Source organism: Lutra lutra, chromosome 2 (genome assembly GCF_902655055.1).
Source record: "Lutra lutra chromosome 2, mLutLut1.2, whole genome shotgun sequence".
In the NCBI taxonomy this organism is placed as follows: Eukaryota; Metazoa; Chordata; class Mammalia; order Carnivora; family Mustelidae; genus Lutra; species Lutra lutra.
Window position 1 is genome coordinate 40,043,185 of NC_062279.1, and position 25,683 is coordinate 40,068,867.

Sequence of the window (25,683 nt, forward strand, 5' to 3'; positions counted from 1 at the left end):
ATTACATAATACCTCAATCTTGAAAAGTCAGTCTTTTCGATCTGAACTTCAGTTCTCCAACTCATGCATTACAAGGTTAGATCTGTCTAGACCAGAACTGTGAGGCTGGTTTTGCCCTAAAGCACAGGCCCTCAGCTCAAGCCTGCCTGGACATTAAGAGTCCAGATTTTAGTTCCAGTTCTACTACCACAACTGTGTTCCCACTTAATCTCTAAAGACCTTTCACTGTCTGCAAAACTGGGCTTGAGGTTTCTTAAGTTCCTTCTCCCACTACAAAAAAGACAATAAGAGTTACCAGGACTTCATTTTTACTATTTGAGATTCACAGAAACAAAACACCATAGGTCTTGGAAACTGGGTGGTATAATTGATAGAAGCCTGAAGAGAACTGCTTTCTAGCTTTGGTTTGCTATTTATTTTTTAAGATTTTATTTACTTCTTTGACAGAGAGAATATAAGCTGGGGGAGTGAGAAAGGGAGAAGCAGGAATCCCGCCAAGCAGGGAGCCTGATGTGGGGGTGGATTCCAGGACCCTGGGATCATAACCTGAGCCAAAAGCAGTTGCTTGAAGACTGAGCCACCCAGGCACCCCTGGTCTGCTGCTGATTAACTAGCTAAGGCTTATTGAGGAATAGCTTAATGGCAGAAAAGCGTAAGCTCTGGAGTCAGACAACTATGTACTTACGTAAAGTTTGCATCTCAGCTTCCTCATATGTAAAATATATAAAATTTTAACCACACCAAATGCCCACTTTTATGTAATCTCCACACCCATCATGGGCCTGAACTGACAACACTGAGATCAAGAGTCGCATGCCCTACCTACTGAGCCAGCCAGGTGCCCCCCAAATGCCCACTTAAACAAGCCCCCCAAAAAGCTTTTTGTTTTATGGACTTTATAACGAGATAATGAAGGTATTTAGCATATTGCTGGGCTCATCATATAGGCTCTCAGTAAATTCAAGCTATAGTATTTTGATTACTAATTTTTTATAGATTTTATTTTTAAAGTAATCTCTACACCCAATATGGACCTCAAACTTAACAATCCCAAGATCAAGAGACACATGCCCAACCATCTGAGCCAGCTAGGCACCCTTGATTACTATAATTAACAACAGTCAAGAACCATTATAAAACTTAGTCGTGCCTTCCCCATAGCTGCACTATGTTGCATCTCAAATTCAAAAATTTTAAGGTTTTATTTATTTGACAGAGTGAGAGGGATGACAAGTAGGCAGAGCAGCAGGCGGTGGGGGGGGGCAGGCTCCCCGCCGAGCAGAAAGCCGGAAGTGGGACTCTGTCCCAGGACCCTGAGGTCCTGACCTGGGCCTAAGGCAGAGGCTTAACCCACTGAACCACCCAGGCGCCCCTCAAATTCTCTTTAATCAAAGCTATAAATATGTACTCCCCGGGAATACTCCATAAATTTGGGAGCATTGCCACGCAGGACACTACAGTGTTTATTTAAATCTGATAAGCAGCTATAAAAATAAATAAGTCTGACACATAGCTATAATAGATGAGAACTAGTCTCCAACTAACCAGAGTAAGGAGACAGCTAAAACAAGTTGCACTCACCTCTCTCCTTGGTTTTTTCCAAAACTTTCAGAAAAAAATAATTAAGAATAAGGGAAATATAGGAAATTTCATAACTTCCAAAGGAGAAACTCGGTCTTTTTACCCAAGTTCACGTAGAAACATGATAATCACATCACTTCCATAGAAAATTACATACAAGAAGCTTTTAATATAATTTCCTTCATTGAGGGTAATTGGAGCCATAAATGAAATGTCAAGAACACTGCAGAATCAAACATAAATGTATTGTGGGTGAGCAGTCAAGACTGAAAAAGGAGGCTTAGGTCATTTGTGTCAAAATCTTGAAACCTAAGCAGCTGGAGTGAAGGTGTTTGTTCACTATACCAGTCCCTCCAGAAAAGGTTAGCATCTTGTACTCCACTTCCAAAGATAAGTTGCAAGCTTTGCGCAGTGGCAGTATCGTAGCCAATGAGGTTTATCCGAGGCGCGATTATTGCCAAAGATAAGTTGCAGGTGAGTCAGGCTTCAGTCAATGTAACATATACTTACTGATTTTATGTGCCCAACAAGGGTAAAGGTCATTAAAGTACTAGGGATCTATAGAAACGACCTAGCATGGAATGTAGGAACTCTGGTTTGACCGAGATCCAGAGGTACCAACAGAGGAAACAAGGCCAGTAGGACACATTTATCATTTCTAAAGATTTCTCTGACCATGGTGGAAGGAAGAATACTTTTTTTTTTTAAAGACCATTGAGAAGAGTCTAGGTAAGATTTTTCTTACATTTACAAAATAAATTCATCACATGTGAATTGTTAACTGGGACTCTGTAAGGCATCATTAAAAACTCACCTGATTATGAATACTCAAAGATAAAACCTACTCCTAATGGGAAAAGGGGGGCTCCAGAACTTGCAAACCAAAGACGTGCTCTAGGAAGTTATGTTTGCTGCATTCCAAATAAATTTGGCATTACCTGATAAAGTTATGTATACTCCTAGGACTCCAAGACATGTATCCTAAAGAAACCCCCTACAGATTTGCACTAGGATCCAGGTATAAGAATGCTTACAGCACTCTTTTTAGTACCCCCAAACTGGGACAACAAAACGTCCACTGACAGAATGGTTACGCTGTTATAATCATACAATGGAATACTAGGCAGCAATAAAAATTACCTATAGATATATACAAATTTACTATAAATTCAAAGCCACAAAATACACTGATCCCATTCGTAGAAGTTCAAAAACAAGCAAGTAAAACTGCATTGTTTAGGCATGCATATACAGACAGTAAAGCTAGGAGGAAAAGCAGGAAAGTATCATACAAGTCTAGGGACGAAACTGTTCTCAGGAAGGAACACTAGGTGTGGGTAGGACTCCTGAGGGGTGAGCAGTGTTCTTTTAACCGGGTGTTAATCATTATTTTTCTTTAACTATGTACGTTGTATGCACTTTTCTGCATAGGTCGTATCGCATAAAAATATATTGATATCCCTGCAGAAACCCACGCCTCTACAAAGGTGGGTGCTCGCGGCGGACCACCCGCCGAGCCATCCAACAAGAAGGCCGCCTGCCAGCTCCGCACGAGGAGAAGCAGGCCCTAGAACGGCCGAGGTCCTCGCGGACTCACAACTGGCGCACACCCTCTCCCTACTACGCAGCCGAAGTTTTCAGGGAGTCGACGCTCACCGCGACCCGGGAAGGGACAGCTGGCTCTTCTCACCCGGCCCAGCGCCCAGAACCACGAGACGCCCGCCACGTCGGCCCTTCCACCGCCTCCGGAACTCCGGGCGGGAGCCGGGCGGCTCTGGGGCTCAGCCTCGGGCTTCCTGAAGGAAGGCGGAGCCCCGGGATCCGAGGCGGTGACTCCCCCTGCCCCGAAGCCCGAAGGCGACCCCGGGGCAGTCCCGCCCACGCCAGAGCGCCGGCCCCCGGATCCGGGTGGGCGTGGCCGGCCGCAGCCCGGGCGGCTGGGAGGGGGAGGGGGCGCGTACCTCTCCACCGCAGAGGATACCTCGCCAATTCCCGGTGACTGAGACTAGAGATTATTTCCGGGCACGGCCCCCGCCACCCCTCCCAGGCAACCACTAGGTCTTTTTTAATTAGGAGTGCGGACACCGGCGCACGCGCACTGCCGAGCTTCCGTGAAGCTGCGAGCGGCCAGGCGGGGAAGACCCGCCACCGCTGCTGCCGCCGCCGCCAGGGCCGGGCGCGTGCGCGCGGCGACACGCAGCGGGCCGGCGTCGGGGCGCGCGCCGCAGCGGCGGCGGGGAGGCGGGCCGGCCCGAGCGCGATTGTGCGCAGTGGCTCGTCGGCCGCGGCTCTGGCCAGGGCCGGCGCTTTCCGGAGGAGGGGTGTGGGGGCTGGAGGCGGGGACGCGAGGCTGCGGGCGTGGCCGGGGGCGCGCGCGGCGGGCGCGCGGTCCCGAGTGAAAGGAGAAGGAGGGGCAGCGGGGGTGACGGTGCGATAGCCGCTGGCAGCGCCGGGGCGGTCGTCGGCGGCCGGGGCCGAGGAGAAGGTGGGCCAGAGGCCAGGTCAGCTGCCCCGACCCTCGGACGCAGCCCCAGAGCGAGCGGCAGCGGTTTCTGGTGAGGCGGGGAGGCGCTGCCAAGTCCCAGCTGGGGAAGATGTTCAACGTGGAGTCGGTGGAGCGGGTGGAGCTGTGCGAGAGCCTTCTCACTTGGGTATGTGGTGACTGGCGCGTCGGGGAAGACCCCCTCCCCCAGGCCTTCTTTCCGGGATCCCCCACGCTTGTGGCGGGGGGCGAGCGCCGAGGGCGGCGGTGCCGTCACATCCGGGGCCTGGGGCGGGCGGAGCCGGGGGCCGCCGTTGCGGGCCGCGTCGACCCCGGCGGCCGGGCCGTGCGGGGCGGGGAGCGGCCGGGCGGGGAGGGGGGGACTCGGCCCCGAGTGCGAGGGAAACTTGCCGGGCTTGAGGTGTTGGCTGCTCTGCGAGTGGAAACCGGCCCGGTGGAGGCTAATGATGGGGCGCGGGCGGCACTGTGATTAGGATTGTTGTTGTTTGCAGCTGACCAGGCGCGGGCGCTTCCCTCGCGCTGCCGGGGACGCCGGAGCTCGGCTGTCTCTGCGCCAGGCGCAGCCGGTAAACGCACTCGGGACCCCTGGTTACGACGTTCCTGGCCTTTGTTGTAGCGTTCACAGAGCACTGGAGGGGAGCCCCTTGCGGGATGAGCCGGGCGCCCTGGAAGAGAAAAGTACTTTGAAGGGAGGGTAGGGAAAATGCGGAAGGGCATCCAGAGACGGTATTTAAGATGCGAGATACGCTTCGGAGATGAAAAAGTCAGCCGCGTGGAGATACTTATTAAACTATAAAAACAATTCTGGAAGCTAAAACCCAGGCTGTGTTTCACAAACCTAGGTGTCCGTTCTTGGCCTGTGTGTTTGTATGTATGGGGTCCGCAGAGCCTCGGGATAAACCTAGTGCTTTCTCCAGGAGTTTTACTCACTGCTAAAAATGTTAAATGTCATTTCTAGAATAGGACACTAATATATTTATTGAGGTGACTACAGCATTAGGGTTAATGTTAAAGATAAGATACAGATGTCAAAAAAAAAATCTGTTCAGGGATACCTGAGTCGTTTCACATCTCTGAAATGTTATGTATCACTTTCCTGTGTGGGGGCACTTCCATGGGAAGGTTAAAGAAGCATTGCATTAGGTAGGTTGTAACAAAGGTAGTGTAAATACTCAGGTTTTTTCTTTTTAAGATTTTATTTATTTGAGAGAGAGAGAGAGCAGTAGCAGGGGCAGAGGGAGAGGGAGAAGCAGACTTCCGTGCTGAGCTGGGAGCTGGACATGGGACTTGAGCCCAAGAACCCTGAGATTATGATCTGAGCTGAAGGCAGATGCTTAACTGAGCCACCCATGTGCCCCTACTCAGATTTTCATAATGTGTTCTGTGAATCAGATTAGGTCTTCTGAAATAATACATACACTGCTAGGACTTGATATGTTCTATAACTTTACGTTAGGCTATTACTGGGATTTCAGGGTGTTTTTTGGTTTTTGCAAGAATATATAGTTAACATATAGCTTACAAATATAGTAGGCTCCGATTTCAGAAGAGAAGGGTTTCATTACTGTATTTTAGAGAAGAGGGAAACTGTTAAGCTGCATAATGTGGCCAAGGCATGGGAGAGATAAAGGAAAAGAATGACCGCATTCTTTGATCCTGTGGCAGGAATAGATTTGGCAGAGGTTGTAAACAGAAGATGGGGATCTTAAGGTGTGCTTTTTTGAGTCTGTACAAGTAAGTTCCTCCCTCAATGCTAGAAAAAGGCAAGAGGGCAAAGATGAGGAAGCAAACTGAATCTGAAGTAGGGCTACATGGTTTAAAGTCTAGAAAGACAAGTCTTGAAAACAGGTGTATGTGAAGGCCATCTGCAAAAAGATGGTGATCATTGCAGTTATTTGAGAATTGCTAATAAAAATATAGAGGAAGAGTCTTGGAGAAGTTTGAGGAGACACACAGTATGAGAGCATCTATTTAGGATCTGGTAAATGTCAAGAAAACAAAACCTAGGTTATCAGATTCCCTGAAAACCAGGGAATATGGTGTTGTAGAAAAGAATTTTTGATTGTCACTGGAAGGCCCAAAAGGGAAAATTTATGGAAAAAATAAGATTGGAGATTTTCAGTAACAACTGGAGGGGCAGAGTCTCTGCAAAGATGTACAATTCTAAGATTTGGAAACATTTTAAAACCTTGTGCATTGAAATCTTTCAAAATAAAGTTGAGTTTAAATGCTGGCTTCCCTTTGTCATTATAAAAAGCAGAATAAATATTTATGCAGAAAATGAGATAGCTAAAAGTGTACATTTAGCCTAGCAATTCCCCTCATATCTGGAGGCCAGCTTATGCTGCCAACAATTCTGAAACCAAGTGTAAGGGGGAGAAAAGTATGCAATACGCTCCAAAGAAGACTCCCATTAGCACGCTTGGCTGGCTGAGTCAGTAGAACTTGTGATTCTCAATCTCAAGGTCCTGAGTTCAAGCCCAACAGTTGGCATGGAACCTACTTAAAAAAGAAAAGACAAGACTCCCATTTGGACTCATTTACTCTACATAAGCTTACAGCCATGTTGGTCATGTGGGTTCTGTGCACAAAGAAGATTAGGTGGTAACTGCAACATTTGGCAAGGTACAGGCAGCTGCCCGTGACCTAGAAGATCCAAAAACTGAAAGCTCAGTACTACGTGATTTATTCTTTGAGCTGACAGCCTTACCGAATTCAAGAACCTCCATGCTCAATTATTGAAGATCATAATTAGGATCTTGAATATCAAAAGTTTATTTTCACTTAGTACTTAGCATTTAGTACAGGTAGGAAGTAGATAGTACACTTTAGAAATTCTTCCACTTTAGAACTAATTTTAGAAATAGTTAAAATAATGAAAACTCAGGCACTTAAAAGGGATGACTATTAGTTGTCTGTCCAGGATTCATTTATGTGGACATCAAATTGCCTTAAATGCTGGTTAATAGTTGTTGTATCAGAATGCCTCCTAGCCCAAGAATCAAATGTTCCAAATTTTTGTTGAAAGAGGAACAGTTAGGAAAAGACAGAGTATCCTTCTACCAGTGGAAAACACCTTAAGGTTAAATTCCAAATCAGAGTTTATGCAGCAAGCAAGTTCAGCAGGATGTGCTTGAAAATTTCCACTCTACCTCCTCTCCCCAGCCTCTGAGTCAAATTGTATTCTTACCTGTTACAGAAATCTGCACTGCCTATTGCACCTGTCAAGCCTAATTTCTTGAACTTTACGTGAAAAGATTGTTCTTTCCTAGGTTTTAGAGACTAAAAAACCAGAACGAATCTGGAACGCTATCAGTTTAGTGGGAAAAGAATCATCACATAGGCTAAGTACATTTATTCTGCGAAACCCAGCAACATTAGCATATCCTTGTAATTTTTATATTAGTTAGAGAGAGGGGGAAAGCAGGCTCCCCGCTGAGCAGAGAGCCCGATATGGGGCTCCATCCCAGGACTCTGGGATCATGACCCGAGCCAAAGGCAGAGGCTTTAACGCACGGAGCCACCCAGGCGCCCTAGATTCTGATTTCTAACAGGTTTCCAGGTGATGCTGTTGTTAGTGGCCTGGGGACCATATACCTTGAGAACCACTGCTCTGAGAGCAGGGATTTTTTATTTTAGCATTACTGGCATTTGGGGTTGGAGAATTCAGTGGCAGTGCCCTGTGCATTGTATGACATTTAAAAGTAGCAACCCTGGCCTTTGCCTACTAGATACCAGTAGCACACACCTATTTGTTAAAAACAAAAATGTCTCTTAGGGAGCAAAACCACCCCTGGTTGAGAACTGCTCTGGAGATACTAATTCCAGGTGATGTCCTGTTTTACTTTTCTCATGCTTTTGTGGGGGAGGGTGAGAGGGAAGTTGGGAGATGTTAATAGAGCTTCTTGGAATTGAAAGAGAGGTTATGATCTTTTAGGTAGAATTTCACACCTTAATGCACTTAGGTGTAATTATCTTTAAATTTTACTGTGCTGATCTCCAGACACATCCTGTAGATGTAAACTCAGTTGATGAGACTAGTAGATGATAGATATTTTAAAAATTAAAATATAATTCATATACCATAAAATTCGTTCTTTTTTAAAATTTTCCTTTAGAGTGTTTTTTTTAAATGCGTTTATTTTTTTTTAAATGCATTTATTTATTTAAAGATTTTATTTATTTATTTGACAGATCCCAAGTAGGCAGAGAGAGAGGAAGGGAAGCAGGCTCCCTACTGAGCAGAGAGTCCGATGGGGGGCTCCATCCCAGGACCCTGGGATCATGATCTGAGCCAAAGGCGGAGGTTTAACCCACTGAGCCACCCAGGCGCCCCTCCTTTAGAGTGTTTTTAAGATTCTCTTTATTTGATAGAGCACAGGGGTGCACAAGAAGGGTGAGTGGGAACCTTCCTGATGAGGAGAGAGCCCGATGGGGGACTCGATCCAGGACCCCCGGATCATGACCTGAACTGAAGGCAGATGCTTAACAGACTGAGCCACCCAGGAGCCCCAGAATACATGCTTTTAAAATGTACAATTCAGTGGTTTGTGGTAAACACTTTTTATCATCCCAAAAGGAAACTCCATAAAGCTAGATTTCCTTTGGCACCTGCTTTTATTTCAAGCACAGGTGGACTTCATGTAGCCTTCATGATCAAGTATTTATTTACCTTAAGAGCCAATATAGAGAAGGTAATTGTTTAGAAGCCACATTTTAAAAATCAGAACGAAGATAAGTTTTTTTCTAAGCCCCAAGAGAGAAATAGAATTTTAGAACTAAATTATTTACATTATTGAAGAATTACCGCTTTATTGAGTTTTTTCCTTTTAATTGGTCAGAGACCGTTTTCTTTTCTTTTTTTTTTTTTTTTTTAAAGATTTTATTTATTTGTCAAAGAGAGAGGAGAGCGAGCGAGCACAGGCAGACAGAATGGCAGGCAGAGGGAGAAGCAGGCTCCCCGCCAAGCAAGGAGCCCGATGTGGGACTCGATCCCAGGACGCTGGAATCATGACCTGAGCCGAAGGCAGCTGCTTAACCAACTGAGCCACCCAGGCGTCCCCAGAGACCGTTTTCTAATCTGCTTTGGATCAGAGGGTTGCAAATGCCCAACCAGTGTCCCACCACATAAGAATTATTTGATGAGCATGTTAAAAGTCAATTCCCAGCCTTCTGCAACTTGCCACATGATTCTGATGTACATCAGGTTTGGGAACCACTGCTTTAAACTTTTCAAAATACCTAGTTTACATTCATTTTCTCATTTATGCCTTTAGCAAAACACCTCTCCATAAGATATTTTTCCCAATTGCTAGATTAAAAAACTCTTAGGTAAAGTGGCACATCCAGGTTCACACAGCAAATTAAGAGCAAAGCTGGGGCTTTCAAAACATGCTCACTTGGGGCTTATTCTGTGTCAGACATTGTGTTAAGATTAGTGGTTAAGAGATAAATGAGATGTGGCTCTCACTGCTGTCTCTTTTTCCTCTTAAACCTATGAAGGATGAATTTATCAACTGTAAAATGAAAGCAGGTGCTTATCTCATTTTAAACTACATTGTTATCACATTACTATTGAGGCAGCTGGAGATAATATAGAATAAAATTTAATATTAGTTCCTACAGATATTTATTTGTTCCATTTATTCATTTACTAATTATATTGAACCTCTGCTGTATATGAAGTTAGTGTCAGGGGATGGCTTCTTTTCATTACTTTCCCAAATGGATATCTAGATAAAAACCACTTGCTATGTGATCTCTAAGATAATTCCTTTAGTTTCCACCACTGTAATCCTCACTATTCATAAGACTCTCCCATATAGGAAATATAAAGAAGCTACTGACTGCATTTGTTTGTAGCTTTTTTTTTTTTTTTAAAGATTTGATAAATGATACAGTACAGAGAATTAGATACTCACCTACTGTTACTAAGTGAGAAAATGACTAAAACAATTACGAGAATTAAGGGCAGTTTGTATTTATCAAAAATCTTAAAATGTGCATACACTTTGACCCAGTAACTTCACTTCTAAAGAATCTTTTTTTTTTTTTTAATTATTTTATTTGAGAGAGCATGAGCACACCAGTGGGGCAGGATGGGGGAACAAAGGGAGAGGGAGAAGCAGACTCCCTACTGAGCAAGGAGCATGATGTGGGGGCTCCATCCCAGGACTCCTGAATCATGACCTGAGCCAAAGGCAGATGCTTAATTAACTGAGCCACCCATGCACCCCCAGTAATTTCACTTCTGAGTATGTAACCCAATAAATAAAAATGTGAGAAGATTTGAGTGTTATTCCCAATATTTCCGTTGTTTCTACTTAGTTTGACCTCCTCTGTGTTAATAATATAAACCTACAAAAATAGGTCTCTGTGCCTCTTCCCCTCCAATCCTTTCTTCATACTGCAGCCAGGATGATGTTTATACAGCGCAAATCTCATGGCTTCAGTCTCATGGAGTCCTTTGCTTAGCCACCCTCCTACCTCATTGCTCTTAGAATAAAGTCCTGGGGCGCCTGGGTGGCTCAGTGGGTTGAGCCGCTGCCTTCGGCTCAGGTCATGATCCCAGGTCCTGGGTTCAAGCCCCACATCGGGCCTTCTGCTCAGCGGGGAGCCTGCTTCCTCCTCTCTCTCTGCCTGCCTCTCTGCCTACTTGTGATTTCTCTCTGTCAAATAAATAAATAAAATCTTTAAAAAAAAAAAAAAAAAAGAATAAAGTCCTAACATGGCTTATGAGGTTTTGCACAGTAATGCCCCATCTTTCACCATTATACTCTTTTCCCTCTTCCATCTCTTCCTATTCCCACCCCCCCATCCCATGCTAAGCTGTTTTTCATTCCTAGACTGCATCCCACTCACTTCTAATCTTTGTGTTGCTGTTTGCACATCCTGTCATACTCTTTCATTTTGCTAATCTATAAACTGGGAGAGCATGGCCACATCTGTCTTTTCTCAGTGATTTATTTCCTTCTAAATCTTGGTTGCACTACTGGGTATAATCATTTTTGGCTCAGCTGTATTATCTTATGGAAATAATTTCTATTTCTCAGCCATGTCATGCTGACCAGTGCAAAGTTAGTTGTTAGTTTTTTGGTTTTTTGCAAACTTAGATCTAATTCACAGTACATTTAGAATCAAAATTGAATATCTAACCTCAGCCGTAGTGAATGTGAATTCTATGTCTGTTTAAAGATATTTTGGTTTTGAATAAATGAAATCTCTGTCTGGCCAGCCTTAAGCACGTCTTTTTCACAAAATAAGCTTCACTTTTTTTTTTTTTTTTTCAATTCAGTGGCTCAATTTTTTCAAGGACCCAGTTCTTTGTATCCCTCTTCTCTGTCGTAGAGTGCATCAGCCTCTTCCTAAAATATATTCTGTTAAGAGCCCTAAGATGACTGCTGGTGGCAGTTGAGGCAACATACTTGACCACAGCAAGAGGAGATTGGCTCTTCTTTCCTAGAAACTCAAGTTTAAGCATCTCCCTCCAATTCTTTGGTTCAAATTGTCTTTGCCCTGTGAATCCTAAGTTAGTCACTGGTAGAGGAGATGGAGTTACCATGACTTGCTTAGATTGGTCATCTGTGAGGAGAAGGAATGCTGGGGTGTCACCAGGTGTCCACCTCAATTTCTTTTCTACCTAAGGGACAATGAGAACCTGCAGGAAATTTCCCATAAGGGAAAAATTTTCCAACTCTACTGCTTTTTAAAATTTATTCCAACTGTCAAAATGAGATAATCACAAAAGGAAGCCTAAGAAATCTCCTGTGTAATTAACCAGAGAATCTCCCCCCCCCGCCCACCCCCCTCCTTTTTTTCCCTAGATCCAGACATTTAATGTGGATGCACCATGCCAGACCGTGGAAGATTTAACGAATGGGGTTGTGATGGCCCAGGTTCTTCAGAAAGTGTAAGAATTGCTTTATGTTTTTGTATAGTCTTATATGTGAATATTTATTAGATTGAAAACATGGACGAAAAAAAATGTTCCCATGAAATGTGTGTTGCGTGTAGAATAAGAGCTTATAAATGTCCATTTTAATTTTAATGCCATGTACTTGTTTGGTATAGATTGGCTGAGAGTTTAATTAGGGCCATAATTGTTTAAACACTCAATTGGTTTTAGCAGAATTATTTGTTCTCGTGGGGTTTTTTTTAGCATAAGATTGGCAGAAATTTTCACGTTAATGATATTTTCTCATTGTGGAAGAATCTAGAGGCTTGCTTTCTCTTTCCTTAGGATTTTGTTCAAATGTTGTTACATCTATGAAGCCTCCCCTGACCATTCATATAAAATAAGTGACAGCCATTGCCCTATGCTCTGTTGTATCCCTTTTAACCTTTTATGTTCTTCTTTGAGGTATGTAACACCATCTTATATACCATATATTCATTTGTTTTGCGATGCTCCCCCCGCCACTCATGTGAGATCCGCACAGAGGCAGGGAATTTGTTTTGTTCACAAGGTTTGGTTTTTGTCTGAATCATATGAAAATGCCCTTTGTAGGTCACAAGTGGTTAAATATCATCAGTTTTTCATGATTCAGCCTGCATCATAGATACTTATGTCACAAAATGATTAAAAGAATAACATTCATGTGTGGGATATATGAAACATATCCGATTCTTCTAAGTACTTGAAAAAAGCAATGGTTGTAAAATTGATGTATGGCTATCTCCAACTTGATCTAGGAAATTTTCTAATAAAACATTACTTGTAAATTTAAGAAATCATAAGGCTCGATGTGACTTGTGGGGTATACTTTTGTCTTTTGAAGCACTGAGCACTTGTAGGCCTTATGTTATTAGAAGATTTGCATATGACTAGATGGGATTTCCTGAAGTTTTTGTAAGAATCCATACCAACAGTAAATGAATTCTTCCTGTTCACTTTGCAGTGAGCTATATAGAGTTGCCCGTCTGAAAAGCAGTTCAGATGCCTGCAATTCAGAGACAATGTGTGTCTTTAGAATGAGGGACTGATGCTTGGAAACTAGCTTGCTGTCGCTTTTCTTCTGTAACTACATGGCACATCTCTTCAGATACACAGGAGCATAGACTTTTTGATGGAGTTTGAAAAGTCTCATTTGAAACCTGATCAGGCTTGGTTCTGGCACTCTGAGAACAGGGATCCTGTGACCTCTGAGTGGTTCCCTAATAATTTTTAGCCTTTGAATGGTCTAGAGAGTTTCACTGAAGCTAAGTAAGCTTTCCAGGTATGTGTCAGTAAATGAATTTTTTGCTTAAGTTAGTTAGTGTAGGATTTCTGTCTCTTGCAGAAACCAGAAGAACTGTATGCGTGTATTGTTTTACCAAATCAAGATCATAGCATATATTATGTTCTGCAAACTAGTTAATTTACCAAGGTCTTGTAGGCGTATTTCTCATCCATACTTAAGTTTTTTACCTTTTTTCCCAAAAATGTCTTCCTTTTTTTCCCTTTTGTCATGGTAAAACATATACAGAAAAGTATACTAAAAAAAGTGATGAATATGTACATGTGTATGTATATCGTGTATGTATTTGTGTATACACATCTGTGTAACCACCACCCAGATTAAAATATATAACCTATCTAGGCCCAGATGGTTCCCTCACGACCCTCTCTAATCAATAACCTTTTCCCAGTAATAGCCATGATTCTGACTTCTACACCAGCAATTAGTTTTTTTTCTGTTTTTGGACATCTTATAATGGGAATCATCCAGTATGTATTTTGTCAGACTCCTTTCACTCAAGGTAATGTCTGAGATTCATACTGTTGCATGTTATCTATTTTAATAACTGTATAATATGTACAGATTCAAGGAAGTTCAGTTCCTCCTTGTCTCTTTGATATTTATTGAAGGGCTACTTTGTGTCCAGCACTGGTGATACAGCGGTAAGCCACAACCTAATAGCCTTCAGAGAGTTTATAACCTTGGGAAAACCAGATTTTTAAATAACTATGAAAACAAAATTGCTATTATAACTGGTGCTACAGGGCAGAAATACACAATGTTATAAAAGTTTGTAAAGAGACATATTTAGCTTAAGTCACATTTACCTGAAAAAATAAAGATCTTAAATCTGAAAGATGATCGGAAACAAATATCTTAGCATACAGAAGATGGTATACAGAGGAGGCCATACCAGCTGATGGAGTGTCGTCAACAACACCACCAAAAGAGAGAGGGATCATGTTATAGAATGAGAATGGAAAGAGAGATGTTGCCAGACCATGTAGGGCCTTGTATCTTTATTCCAAGGGATATGAGAAGCAACTTGGGTGGTGTGGAGGCAGGGAAGGGTTGACAGGGTCAGATATACATTTTAAGTTTTTATTTAAATTCCAGTTAACATACAGTGCAATATTAGTTTCAGGTGTACAATGTAGTGAGTCAACACTTCCATGCAGCACCTGGTGCTCATTACAAAAGTGCCCTCCTTAATCCCCATCACCTATTTAAACCTTCTCGTAACCATTAGTTACAATTGAGAGTCTGTTTCTTCCTTTGCCTTCTGTTTTTTGGTTTTTTTTTTTAAGATTTTATTTATTTATTTGACAGACAGAGATTACAGGTAGGCAGAGAGGCAGTCAGAGAGAGGAGGAAGCAGGCTCCCTGCTGAGCAGAGATCCCGATGTGGGGCTCGATCCCAGGAGCCTGGGATCATGACCTGAGCCAAAGGCAGAGGCTTTAACCCACTGAGCCACCCAGGCGCCCCGCCTCTCTGTTTTTATCCCTTTGCTCTTTTTTTCTTAAATTCCACATATGACTGAAATCATATGATACTTGTCTTTCTCTAATTTATTTTGCTTAACATAATACTCTAGGTCCAGCCATGTTGTTGCAAATATTAAGATTTCATTCTTTTTTGATCACTGAGTAACATTCCATTGTATATATGTACCACATCTTCTTTATCTGTTCATCTGTTGATGGACATTTGGGTTGTTTCCATAATTTGGCTATTGTAGATAATGCTGTTAAACATTGGAGTACATGTAGTATCTCTCTGAATTAGTATTTTTGTGTTCTTTGGATTAAATACCCAGTGGTGCAGTTGCTGGGTCATAGGGTAGAGATATGTGTATGTGTGTGTGTGTGAGTGTGTGTGTGTTTGATTGTGGGGGAGGGAGGGAGCAAACAAGTAGGGCAGAGAGAGAGGGAGAAGCAGACTCTGCTGAGCAGGGAGCCCGATGTGGGGCTCGATCCCAGGACCCTGAGATCACGACCTGAGCCAAAGGCAGATGCCTAACAGACTGAGCCACACAGGCACCCCAGGGTAGTTCCGTTTCTTTAACTTTTTGAGGAACCTCCCTACTGTTTTCTGCAGTGGCTGCACCAGTTTTCTTTTTCTTTTTTTTTAAGTTCTTATTTAAAGTCCAGGTTCATTTACATTTTGAAAATATTCTGGCTGCAGGGGTAAAATGAGTTAGAAGATGCCATAAAGGATAAGGAGTGATCAACTAGAAAGTAATTTGTAGTAAATCAGAAAGGAGATTAGGATACTTTTTTTTTTTTAAAGATTTTATTTATTTATCTGACAGAGAAATCACAAGTAGGCAGAGAGGCAGGCAGAGAGAGAGGAGGAAGCAGGCTCCCTGCTGAGCAGAGAGCCCAACGCGGGGCTCGATCCCAGGACCCTGAGATCATGACCTGAGCCGAAGGCAGCGGCTCAACCCACTGAGCCACCCAGGCGCCCCTGATACTTTGGATTAGAAGGTAGTGAAGGAGGTGGAGACAAATGGATGACCCAAAATAATAGAGACAAACAAATGTTGATGAATGATAACAGGGTGTGAGCAAAAGGGTGGTATCAAAATTGACTTTAAATTTCTAACTTTAGCAAATACACAGAAAGGGGGACAAACCGCTGATGTGGGTCTGCTGAAGGGGAATCTGCTGTGGAGGAGTACTGGATATATCATGGGTTTAGTTTGGGGGACATTGAATTTGAGTGGTATTGAGACATCAAGAGAAAAATGCCAAGTTAGCATTAGATCATGTAGGTCTAAAGTGCAGAAGAGAAATCCAGAATCAATTTGGGTATCTTAATTAAAGCCATCAGTGTGGATTAAGTCACTTAGGGAATAGTATAGCATAAGAGGAAATACGTGTAGCCTGAGCCTTGAAGAACTTTGACAATTAATTCTGGTTAGAACCTCAAACAACAGAGGTACCAGAGAAGTATGAGGAAAGCCAAAAGAATGTGGGGGCTAAGCAGAGAGTTTCATTGGAAATTGCAGATCTTTTCATTTTGTCTGAGCTGAGAAGTGAAAAACTGTATCTTTTTGTGGTTTTAGTAGAAATTTTATCAAATATGAATGGGCCTAAGTATGTTTCTTGTTAGTATAAGATTTTCTTTCTTCAGCTTTTTAGTCCTTTCCCATCCATCTGCTTTCCAGGTTCCAAAATGTTATTGCTATTGTCATCTTTCTTTTTGTCTGTGTAGGTTCATGCCACCCCCCCTTATTTTTTAATTAATATGACTTTGTGGTGTGTGTTTTTTGTTTGTTTGCTTGTTTGTTTGTTTTAGAACAGTTTTAGTTTCACAGCGAAATTGTGATGGCAAGGAGTTGCAGTATGGGATGACGAAGTTCTGGGGGTGGATGATAGTGATTGATGGTTGCACAGCGGTGTGAGTGCACTTAATGCCACTGAACCGCACACTTAAGTTTAAATGACATTTTATGCTGTGTATATTTTACTACTTGAAAAAAGTGTTTTTAAAAATTGAACGTAAAGTATGGCAAATTTTCACACACTCCTTGCACCACTGCACAGGGCCTTCCCCCACTATCAACATATACACCAGAGTGGTATATTCGTTGTAATTGATGAACCTACACCAAAACATCATCACCCAAAGTCCCTAATTTATATTAAAGTTCATTCTGTGTTTTACATTCTCTGTATGGGTTTGACAAATACGTAATGATATGTATCTACCATTGTAGTATCACACAGAGTAGTTTCGCTGCCCTAAAAATCCCCTTTGATCTAGTCATCCTTCCCTCCACCCCAGACCTCCAGCAACCCCTGATCTTTTTATTGTCTCCATAGTTTGCCTTTCCCAGAATGTCATGTAACTGAAATCATACCCATATGTAGTCTTCTCATATTGGCTTCTTTCACTGAGCAGTATTGCATTTAAGATTTCTCCATGTAGCTTGATAGTTCATTTCTTTTTAATGCTCCCTCTTTCTTGCAGCTTTGGTGAGATGAAATTGACACATAGTAAATTGTACATTTTTAAAGTATAGGATTTGATAAAATTTTTACCTATGTGGATACCTGTGAAACTATCACTGTAGGCAAGATAACGAACATATCAATCACTTCAAGAAGTGTTTCAGTCCTTCCTTTGTGCCACCCTTTCTTATGCCCAGGCAACCACTGTAGATCAATTTGCACTCTCTAGAAATTTATGTAAATGGACTCACACAATACATTTTCTTACTTGAGGGAGAAGGTATGGCTTCTTTCATGCAACATAACTATCTTGAAATTCGTGTTGTTTCCTGTAATAGTTCATACATACTCTATGGTTATACTGTGATCTAGTTACGTATTTATTCATCTGCAGATGGACATCTGGGTTATTTTAGTTTGGGACTATTACAAATAAAGCCATCTCTGAACAGTAGCATACAGATTGGTTGTATGGACGTATCCTTTCATTTCCTTCTATTAAAATCCCACCCAGGAACGGAATGGTTAGACCATATGGTCAGGTGTGTGTTTAATATTTAGGAGACTGCCAAAGTGTTTCCAAAGTGGATATGCTGTTTTTGCTTCCACAAGCACTGTGTGAACGTTCTTATTTCACCAGTATCACCATCACTTGCTAAGATCAGTGGTGTTGGGGTTTGGGGGAGGGGCGGCGGTTTAAGGTTTTACATTTAGGTAATCTCTTTTTTTTTTAACATTTTATTTATTTATTTGATAGACGACAGTGAGAGAGGGAACACAAGCAGGGGGAGTGGGAGAGGGAGAAGCAGGCTTCCCGCTGTGCTGGTAGCCCAACTCGGGGCTTGATTCCAGGACCATGGGATCATGATCCAAGCCAAAGGCAGACACCTAACTGAGCCACTCCTTAAGTAAACTCTACAGTTGGTGTGGGGCTTGAACTCACAGCTCTGAAATCAAAGAGTCCCGTGCTCTACCGACTAAGCCAGCCAAGTTCCCCAGTTTTATTTTGTTTTGTTTTGTTTTAACTGAAGTATAATTGATAAACAATATTACATTAGTTTTGGGTGTATAAAGCAGTCTTTTTGATTTTAGCCATTCTGGTGGCTATCTAGTAATAATTCTCTATGGTTTTAGTTTGTATTCCTAGGATGACTAATGTTGTCCAGCATCTTTTCATGTTTTTACATCTATATATCTCCTTTTGTGAATGGTTTTCCCATAATCTTTTGCTGTTTTTTTACTTAAATTGTCTTACTGAATTTAGAGTTCTTTATAAATACAAAACATAAAAACCAAATACAAGTCATTTTTCAAATGTATGTTTTAAAACATTTTCTTCCCATCTATGGCTTCCCTTTTTATTTTTCTTTTTTTTTTTTTAAGATGTGTTATTTATTTTTTTGACAAAGTAGCCAGGGAGTGGCAGAGGGAGAGGGAGAAGCAGGCTCCCCATTGATCAGGGAGCTGGGTATAGGGCTGGATCCCAGGATCCTGGGATCATGACATGAACTGAACCTGAACAGAAGGCAGAAGCTTAACCAACTGAGCCACCCAGGTGCTGGCCGCACCCTGTTTTCATTTTCTTAATAGTTTCTTTGCAAGTCAAAAGTTTAAAATTTTGATAAAATCTAATTTTTTTAAAAATTTTATTTTTAAGTAACTTCTACACTCAATGTGGGGCTTGAACCCACATCCTCAAAAATCAAGAGTCCTACATTCCATTGACTGAGCCAGTCAAGTGCCCCATGGTTTGTTTGCTTTTTTTTTTTTAATTTAAATTCAATTAGCCAGCTTTTTTTTTTTTTTTTTTTTTTTTTTTTTTTTTTTCTATTAAGAAGTGTTTACCAAACCCAGGGTCACTAAGATTTTCTTCTGTTTTCCTGTACAAGTTTGATAGTTCCGATGCTTACATTTAGGACTGTGATGAATTGTGAGTTACTTTTTGTATATAAGGATTGATTTTTTTTCTTCTTTTTTTGTACTGTTTATTAAAAAGATTCCTTTTCCATCTTTTCAGAACTTTTGATTATGTTGATTTGCCTAGTGACCAGACATCAACCATAGATGATTAGATTCTTGTTTAATTTTTACCATAGATCAGTCACTGAAAACATTAAGATGTACTCTCTCCTTTTACATCTGTACATTAATAGATACAAAATGAAAACCTTTTTTTTTCCTTGAGTCTTGAGAGAACTGTGGGGTGTTTTGTTTTTTTTTTGTTTTTTTTTTTTAATTTTATTCATTTATTTGACAGAGCATACAAGTAGGCAGATAGGAGAGAAGGAGAAGCATCCCCTCTACCCCCCAGCAGAGAGCCTGATGTGGGGCTCAATCCCAGGACTCTGGGATCATGATCTGAGCTACCCAGGAGCCCCAGGAACGGTGACTGTTAAATGAATTTTCTATTTTCAACTTTTTGGTTTGAAGAAAATTAATATTGGCTAAAAAAAAATGACAAGCAGAATCCACTTCAGAGAGCACAGGATGTTTTATATGAGATAGCAAGAATTTGAATTGGTTGTTTATGCTCTTAAGCCTGTGATTCTTGTTAACCTGCAGTACTTCTCCCAAAGAACAGTCAGCACTTTGCCTGATCCAACTTCGGCTCTGAAAGAAATCTGCTTCTCCCCTGACACTACTTCTGTAGGCTTCTCAAATGATGGCTATTTTTTTCTCCTACAGTCTGCAAGTACCACTTAGCCCAGAGGTGGTATTCCTTATTGCTGCTTCCACGCCATTCTTCTTCATCTTCCCTAAATCTCTAGCTTTGAATCCTATGACATTATCCACTACCCTTCATTGTTATTGTCATTCCTTGTCGTTTCGCAACAGTATTGGATCCTGGCACACTGTCGGCTCTCTCCAATACTGCACTCATCTACATTCTTGGTGATTTGGATATATACCCAGATGATCCTTCATATCCTTGGCTATCACTTTCTTGATCTCTTCTCCATTTACCTTGTCTTCAGTTGGATTTCAGGCACGCCTTCCCATGATTACCGTACAATTACTGATAATGTGTAATCCCCCCCATGATCTCAGTTTTCTCATTACCACTGTCTGATTATTGTTCCCTGTCTTTCCATCTCCCTTTCTCTGTATCAAGTCTCCAATAATTCTTTAATTCTCTTGTGTCAGTGGGATTTTAACACTGTCCACCTTCACTGTTCTTTCCTTCCTCTTATTTAGCTGAAACTTTATAGTCAATCATAATTACTTCCTGCATAGACTTTTAGCTCCCCTGCCCCTTTCATATTGTATTTGTTCCACAAAACCACAACTCTGGTTAAATCTAATGTCCTGCCAGTTCTGCTTCTTACCTATGCAGCTGAACACAGCTGGGGAAAAAATGCAAACATACTGATGAATTTCATTTTAAATTTCTCACCACAAAACTGCAAGTGTTACCTTATGGAATCCCTGTCATACTGTGTTTCCCTAGTGTTTTCATTCCCCCACTCTTCCAGACAACTCTTATATTTTCTCTCTTCAAACCTCCAGTATCACCTTTCCTGTCTCTTTTATCTGATCACCTTACAAGGTGGATGCATCCTACTTCTGAGGAAGTTAAAACAAATGAAACAATTTCCGTAGAATTCCATGACTACGTGTACTCCTCTGCCAGCATTATTTTGACTTTGCCTTGCTACCTGTTATGATACATAGAGCTATAGGGTTGGTGGGGAAGGTTTTTATCTTAAAGTCAGTACTTACACTTTGTATATTACATCCCATTGCCTATTACCTACAAGATTGTCACTTTACCAATTTGGCCCTCTTTCTTATGTCATCACTTTTCTCTCCTCTGCTGGGTCATATCTACTAGCATGCAAACAGTTGCTTCTTTTATCTTTAAAAATACTTATGATCTCAAGGTTCCGGTGTGGCTCAGTTGGTTAAGTGTCTGCCTTAGCTCAGGTCATGATCCCAGGGTCCTAGAATCAAGTCCTGAATCTGGCTTCTGTGTGGCAGGAAGCCTGCTATTCCCCCTGCCTGTGCTTGTGCGAATTCTCTCTCTCTTTCTGACAAGTAAATAAAATCTTAAAAGTAAAAATACTTCTGATCTCACTTCTGTCAGTCAATTTCTCCTCCCCTTTGTAGCAAAAATTTCTTTAGAGAATAGTCTGTATCCAGCTGTTTCAGATTCCTAGCTTCCTGCTCTTTTAAATCCACTTTTCACTCGGGGATTTTTCCCCCCACCATTTTATTAAAATTGCACTTGTTAGGACCATCAATTATCTACACAGTGCTGATTCTTTTTTTTTTTTTTTTTTTTAAGATTTTATTTATTTATTTGACAGACAGAGGTCACAAGGAGGCAGAGAGCCTTGCTGAGCAGAGAGCCTGATGTGGGGCTTGATCCCAGGACCCTGAGACCATAACCTGAGCTGAAGGCAGAGGCTTAACCCACTGAGCCACCCAGGCACCCCGACAGTGCTGATTCTAACGGCCGATTCTCAGCCCTTATCAGGACCTGGCAGCAGCGTTCAAAGGATTTTACCTCCTTGTAACACTTAAAAATTTGGTTACCAGGATACTGTTAGCCTCTGGGTTTTTCTCCTGTCTCACCCGATGATTTGTTTTGTTTTGTTTTGTTTTTTTTTTTTGCTCATTTTTTTTCTCTTCTGTCCTACTTCTTAATGCTGGAGTGCTTAAGGACTTGTTCCTCTACTCTTTTCTGTTTGCGTTCACTTACTTGATGACTTCATCTGGTCTCATGGATTTAAACAGCATCCATATCCTGGTGACTCTCAAGTTTATATCTCCAGCATGAATCTTTGCTTTGACCTCCAGACTTAAACTCATTATCTATTCAGTGTCTCCATTTGAGTCTCATAGACCTCTCAGAGTCTGTCATATCTAAAACTAAACTTCCTATCTTCTACCTAAAACTCAGTTGGTAAGAAATCTTCTCATTTCAGTTGTTGGCATTTCCTTCCAGTTGATCAAACCATAAAACCTTCCTTTCTTTCCCCATCCCACATCAAATCTGCCAAGACATCTTGATAACTATACTTTTAAAATATACCTATGAAGTATATTTAAATCTGGCTTTAGCTCTGATTTCCAGTTTACAGAAGAGCACAGAGGCTAGCGGAACAATTTACACTAAATAATGTGGAAACAGGCAAATCCAGAAAATGAAATATATGCCATTTTACAGGGCAGTTGACCTATAGTCTCCCCAACAAATCAGTGCTATGAGAAAAAAGAAAGGGGCTCAACTGTTTTAAACTAAAGAGCCCAAAGAGATAAGAAACAGACAGTAACCAAAAACAGACAGTAACCAAATGCTTTGCATGGTTCTTCTTGGAAATCCTATCACATGCAACAACATGGATGAATATGGAAGACATTTATGCTTAGTGAAATAAGCCAGTCACAGCAGGACAAATAGTGCATGACTCCACTTATGTGGAAGTATCTAAAATAATCAAATGCATGGAAATGGGGATTAGAATGATGGTTGCCAGAAGTTAGCAGTTGGGGCAAATGACGACAACTAGTGGTTCAGTAAGTTTGAAAGTTTCACTTACACAAGATGAGTAAGTCTAGGGTCCTGCTGTACAACATTGTGCCTATAGTTAATAGTATTGTGCACTTAAAATTTTGTTGAGAGGGTAGATCTCATGTTAAGTGTTCTTTCCACAATTTCAAAGACAAATGTGATGCATGATTTTTCTCAAATCCTGTTTGAACAAATCAACTATACCAGACATTTAGAGGATAATGTAGGAAATTTGAAAATAGGTTAACTATTAGATGGTATTTGGGGAGTATTTGTGTATTAGGTGTAAATCGGAACTATAAGAAGGTGCCTTATTAGAGATGTACAGTGGAGTTTTTAGGAGTAAAATGTCAAAAAAAAATCAAATAATATGGAGCAAGTTTGGCAGAATGTTAAATCTCTATGATTGTCATATGGTGGTTTCCTCTAACATTTTCCCTCTCTGTATGTTTGGAAAAGTTTTGTTTTTTTTTTTTAAGATTTTATTTATTTATTCGACAGAGAGATCACAAGCAGGCAGAGAGGCAGGCAGAGAGAGAGAGGAAGCAGGCTCCCTGCTGAGCAGAGAGCCCGATGCGGGGCTCGATCCCAGGACTCTGAGATCATGACCTGAGCCGAAGGCAGCGGCTTAACCCACTGAGCCACCCAGGCGCCCCTGGAAAAGTTTTTTTTATGAAGATTTATTTATTTGAGGGGCGCCTGGGTGGCTCAGTTGTTAAGTATCTGCCTTTGGCACAGGTCATGATCCCAGTGTCCTGGGATTGAGATCTGCATTGGGGTCCCTGCTCAGTAGGAAGCCTTCTTCTCCCTCTTCTACTTCCCCTACTTGTGTTCTCTCTCTTGCTGTGTCTCTCTTTGTCAAATAAATAAATAAAATCTTTTTAAAAATATACTTACTTGAGAGAGAGAGCAATGCACTAGCAGAGGGGGAGGCAGAAGGATGTAGACAGAATCCTCAAGCCGACTCCGTACTGAGCGTAGAGCCCAACATGAGGCTTGATTCCAGGACCCTGAAATCATGACCTGAGCTGAAACCAAGGGTTGGATGCTTAACCAACTGAGCCACCCAAGCACCACTGGAAAAGTTTATAATAAGAATTGTTACTTTTCCTGCTACAACATTGGGCACCATCATCTCTTGACTTTATCATATTAATAATTTCCTGATGAGGGTGTTTCTGTACTTGCCTGCCCACAGTCTAATGTGAACCCAGCAGCCAGAGTGATTTTTCAGTAAGTCAGATTTTCTGCTTAGCACTCTACATTGGTACCCCATTTCACTCAGGGTGAAAACCAAAGTACTCACAGTAGTATGTCCTAAGTGATCTGGACTACTTGTTATCATTCTGGTATCCGTTTGTTGAATGAATGAATATGGACTTATTTTGACATTGAAATTAAAAGAAAGCAGCTTTTATTATCTTTTATCTTTTGTCTCCAAGAATAGTTCACCACCACTCTCTCATTTTCCATCAGTGATTTCCCCAATACCAGCTGGATGTCCTACAGTTCAATTCTGACGCTAACTTCTGAGTTAGTGCGAACTCCACAAGTTAAGGCCTCAGTCCCACAAAACTGCCCCAACTTCAGATGCCAGGTGCATGTGCAGTCCTTTGCACAACCACACTTCTTCCTGGCCAACTACAAATTCAGAAGTTCCTGTGAACTCCCCGCCCTTTCCGTAATTCTCAAGAATGACCCAAAACTCAGGAAAGCTTTATACTTAGAATTATAGTTTTATTATGAAGAATATAATTGAAGAATAGTCACATAAAAGAGATGCATAGTACAAGGTATGGGGCTGCGGGCACCGTAGAGCTCACAGTTTCCATGCTCTCTCTAGGCATGCTACCCTCCCAGCACATCAGTGTGTTTACCAACTTAGAAACTCCCTGAACCGTGTTGTTTGGAATTTTTATTTGGGGTTTCATTCTATAGTTATGATTGAAATTATGAGCTCAACCACCAGCCCCTTTCTGGAGATCAAAGTAGGGCTGAAAGTCCCAGTCCTCTAATCGTGTGGTTTGTTCCTTTGGAACCAGCCGCCGTCCTGAAGCTGTCTAGATTCATCCATGATGAATCACCTCATTAGCATAAACTCAGTTATGGTCAGAAAGCACTCATTATAAATTACAGAGGACACTCCTGTCACTTGGGAAATTCTAAGGGTTTTAGGAGCTCAGTGCAGGAACCATGGACAAAGACCAAATACGTTTTTTATTATGCCACAACCACATATTGATTGAAAGACTAAGAGCAGAAGTAGTAAGTGACGCCTCTAAGAGCCATTAGGCTTAGCTTTCAGAGTTTAAGAAGCAGGGGTGGGAATAGATGAGACCAACAGAGAGAGAATGAAAGTCAAGCTGGGGACACTGGTGGAAAGCCTCTTAAATGAATACTTTTCTTTTTTTAGTACCCCGAGTTGCTGGGTCTTGGCTTAAAGCCTATCCCTTATGTGCCTTTATTGCTTAATTTGACATAGTAGGGGCTAAGCATAATTTACTATATTTTTGTTGTCATTATAGATCTGAAAGTTATAGCTAACCCTTGAATGTGCATTTAATGGCAAGGAACCAAAGTGATTGTTTTGGATAATTAAAAGATAATTAGAAGACAGGCTTAAGAATCAACATATCTAAAAAGTACTAAGGTTTGCTAATAAAAATGCCATATTAAGAGATGGAATGAAAATTTAGTGTTGGTTTTGAACCCATCTTAATTGGCTAAGTTCAGTAAGAATATTATAGTGCTTAAATAATTTTAGCAGTGCAAATGCAATTTAATATGTTTATTTTTGTAAAGGCAATTAAGTGCAGGCAGATAATATATTTCTGGAATTATGTTACAGATTAAAGTTAATGGGCTTTTTTTTTTTTTTTTTTTTTTTTTTTTTTTTTTTTTTTAGTTTT

The 25,683-nt window shown here is 41.3% G+C and overlaps 2 protein-coding genes and 1 non-coding gene across 10 annotated transcripts in view; 2 read left to right on the forward strand and 1 right to left on the reverse strand.

The window, feature by feature from the left end:
- The window catches only part of RNF170 (ring finger protein 170), a 47,689-nt gene extending 43,959 nt beyond the window's left edge, over positions 1-3,730 (reverse strand). For 3 of the 7 annotated variants that reach the window (XM_047717238.1, XM_047717232.1, XM_047717234.1), the window contains exon 1: positions 3,238-3,493. The gene's annotated coding sequence lies outside the window, so the exon portion shown is untranslated. Of the gene's footprint in view, positions 1-3,237; positions 3,494-3,542 lie in introns of those variants that run through there. The other 4 variants (XM_047717233.1, XM_047717235.1, XM_047717239.1 and 1 more) reach the window with 3 other exon arrangements.
- On the forward strand, positions 1,982-2,115 carry LOC125094484 (U4 spliceosomal RNA). Its single transcript, XR_007125516.1, has one exon. It is a non-coding gene; the product is annotated as a U4 spliceosomal RNA (small nuclear RNA).
- Positions 3,731-3,961: 231 nt separating the features above from the next.
- Positions 3,962-25,683, forward strand: part of HOOK3 (hook microtubule tethering protein 3) — a 120,415-nt gene continuing 98,693 nt past the window's right edge. For both annotated transcript variants that reach the window (XM_047717228.1, XM_047717229.1), the window contains exons 1-2: positions 3,962-4,232; positions 11,908-11,993. In XM_047717228.1, the coding sequence (XP_047573184.1) occupies positions 4,176-4,232; positions 11,908-11,993 (143 nt within the window). In that variant the 5' untranslated portion in view covers positions 3,962-4,175. The remainder of the gene's footprint in view (positions 4,233-11,907; positions 11,994-25,683) is intronic.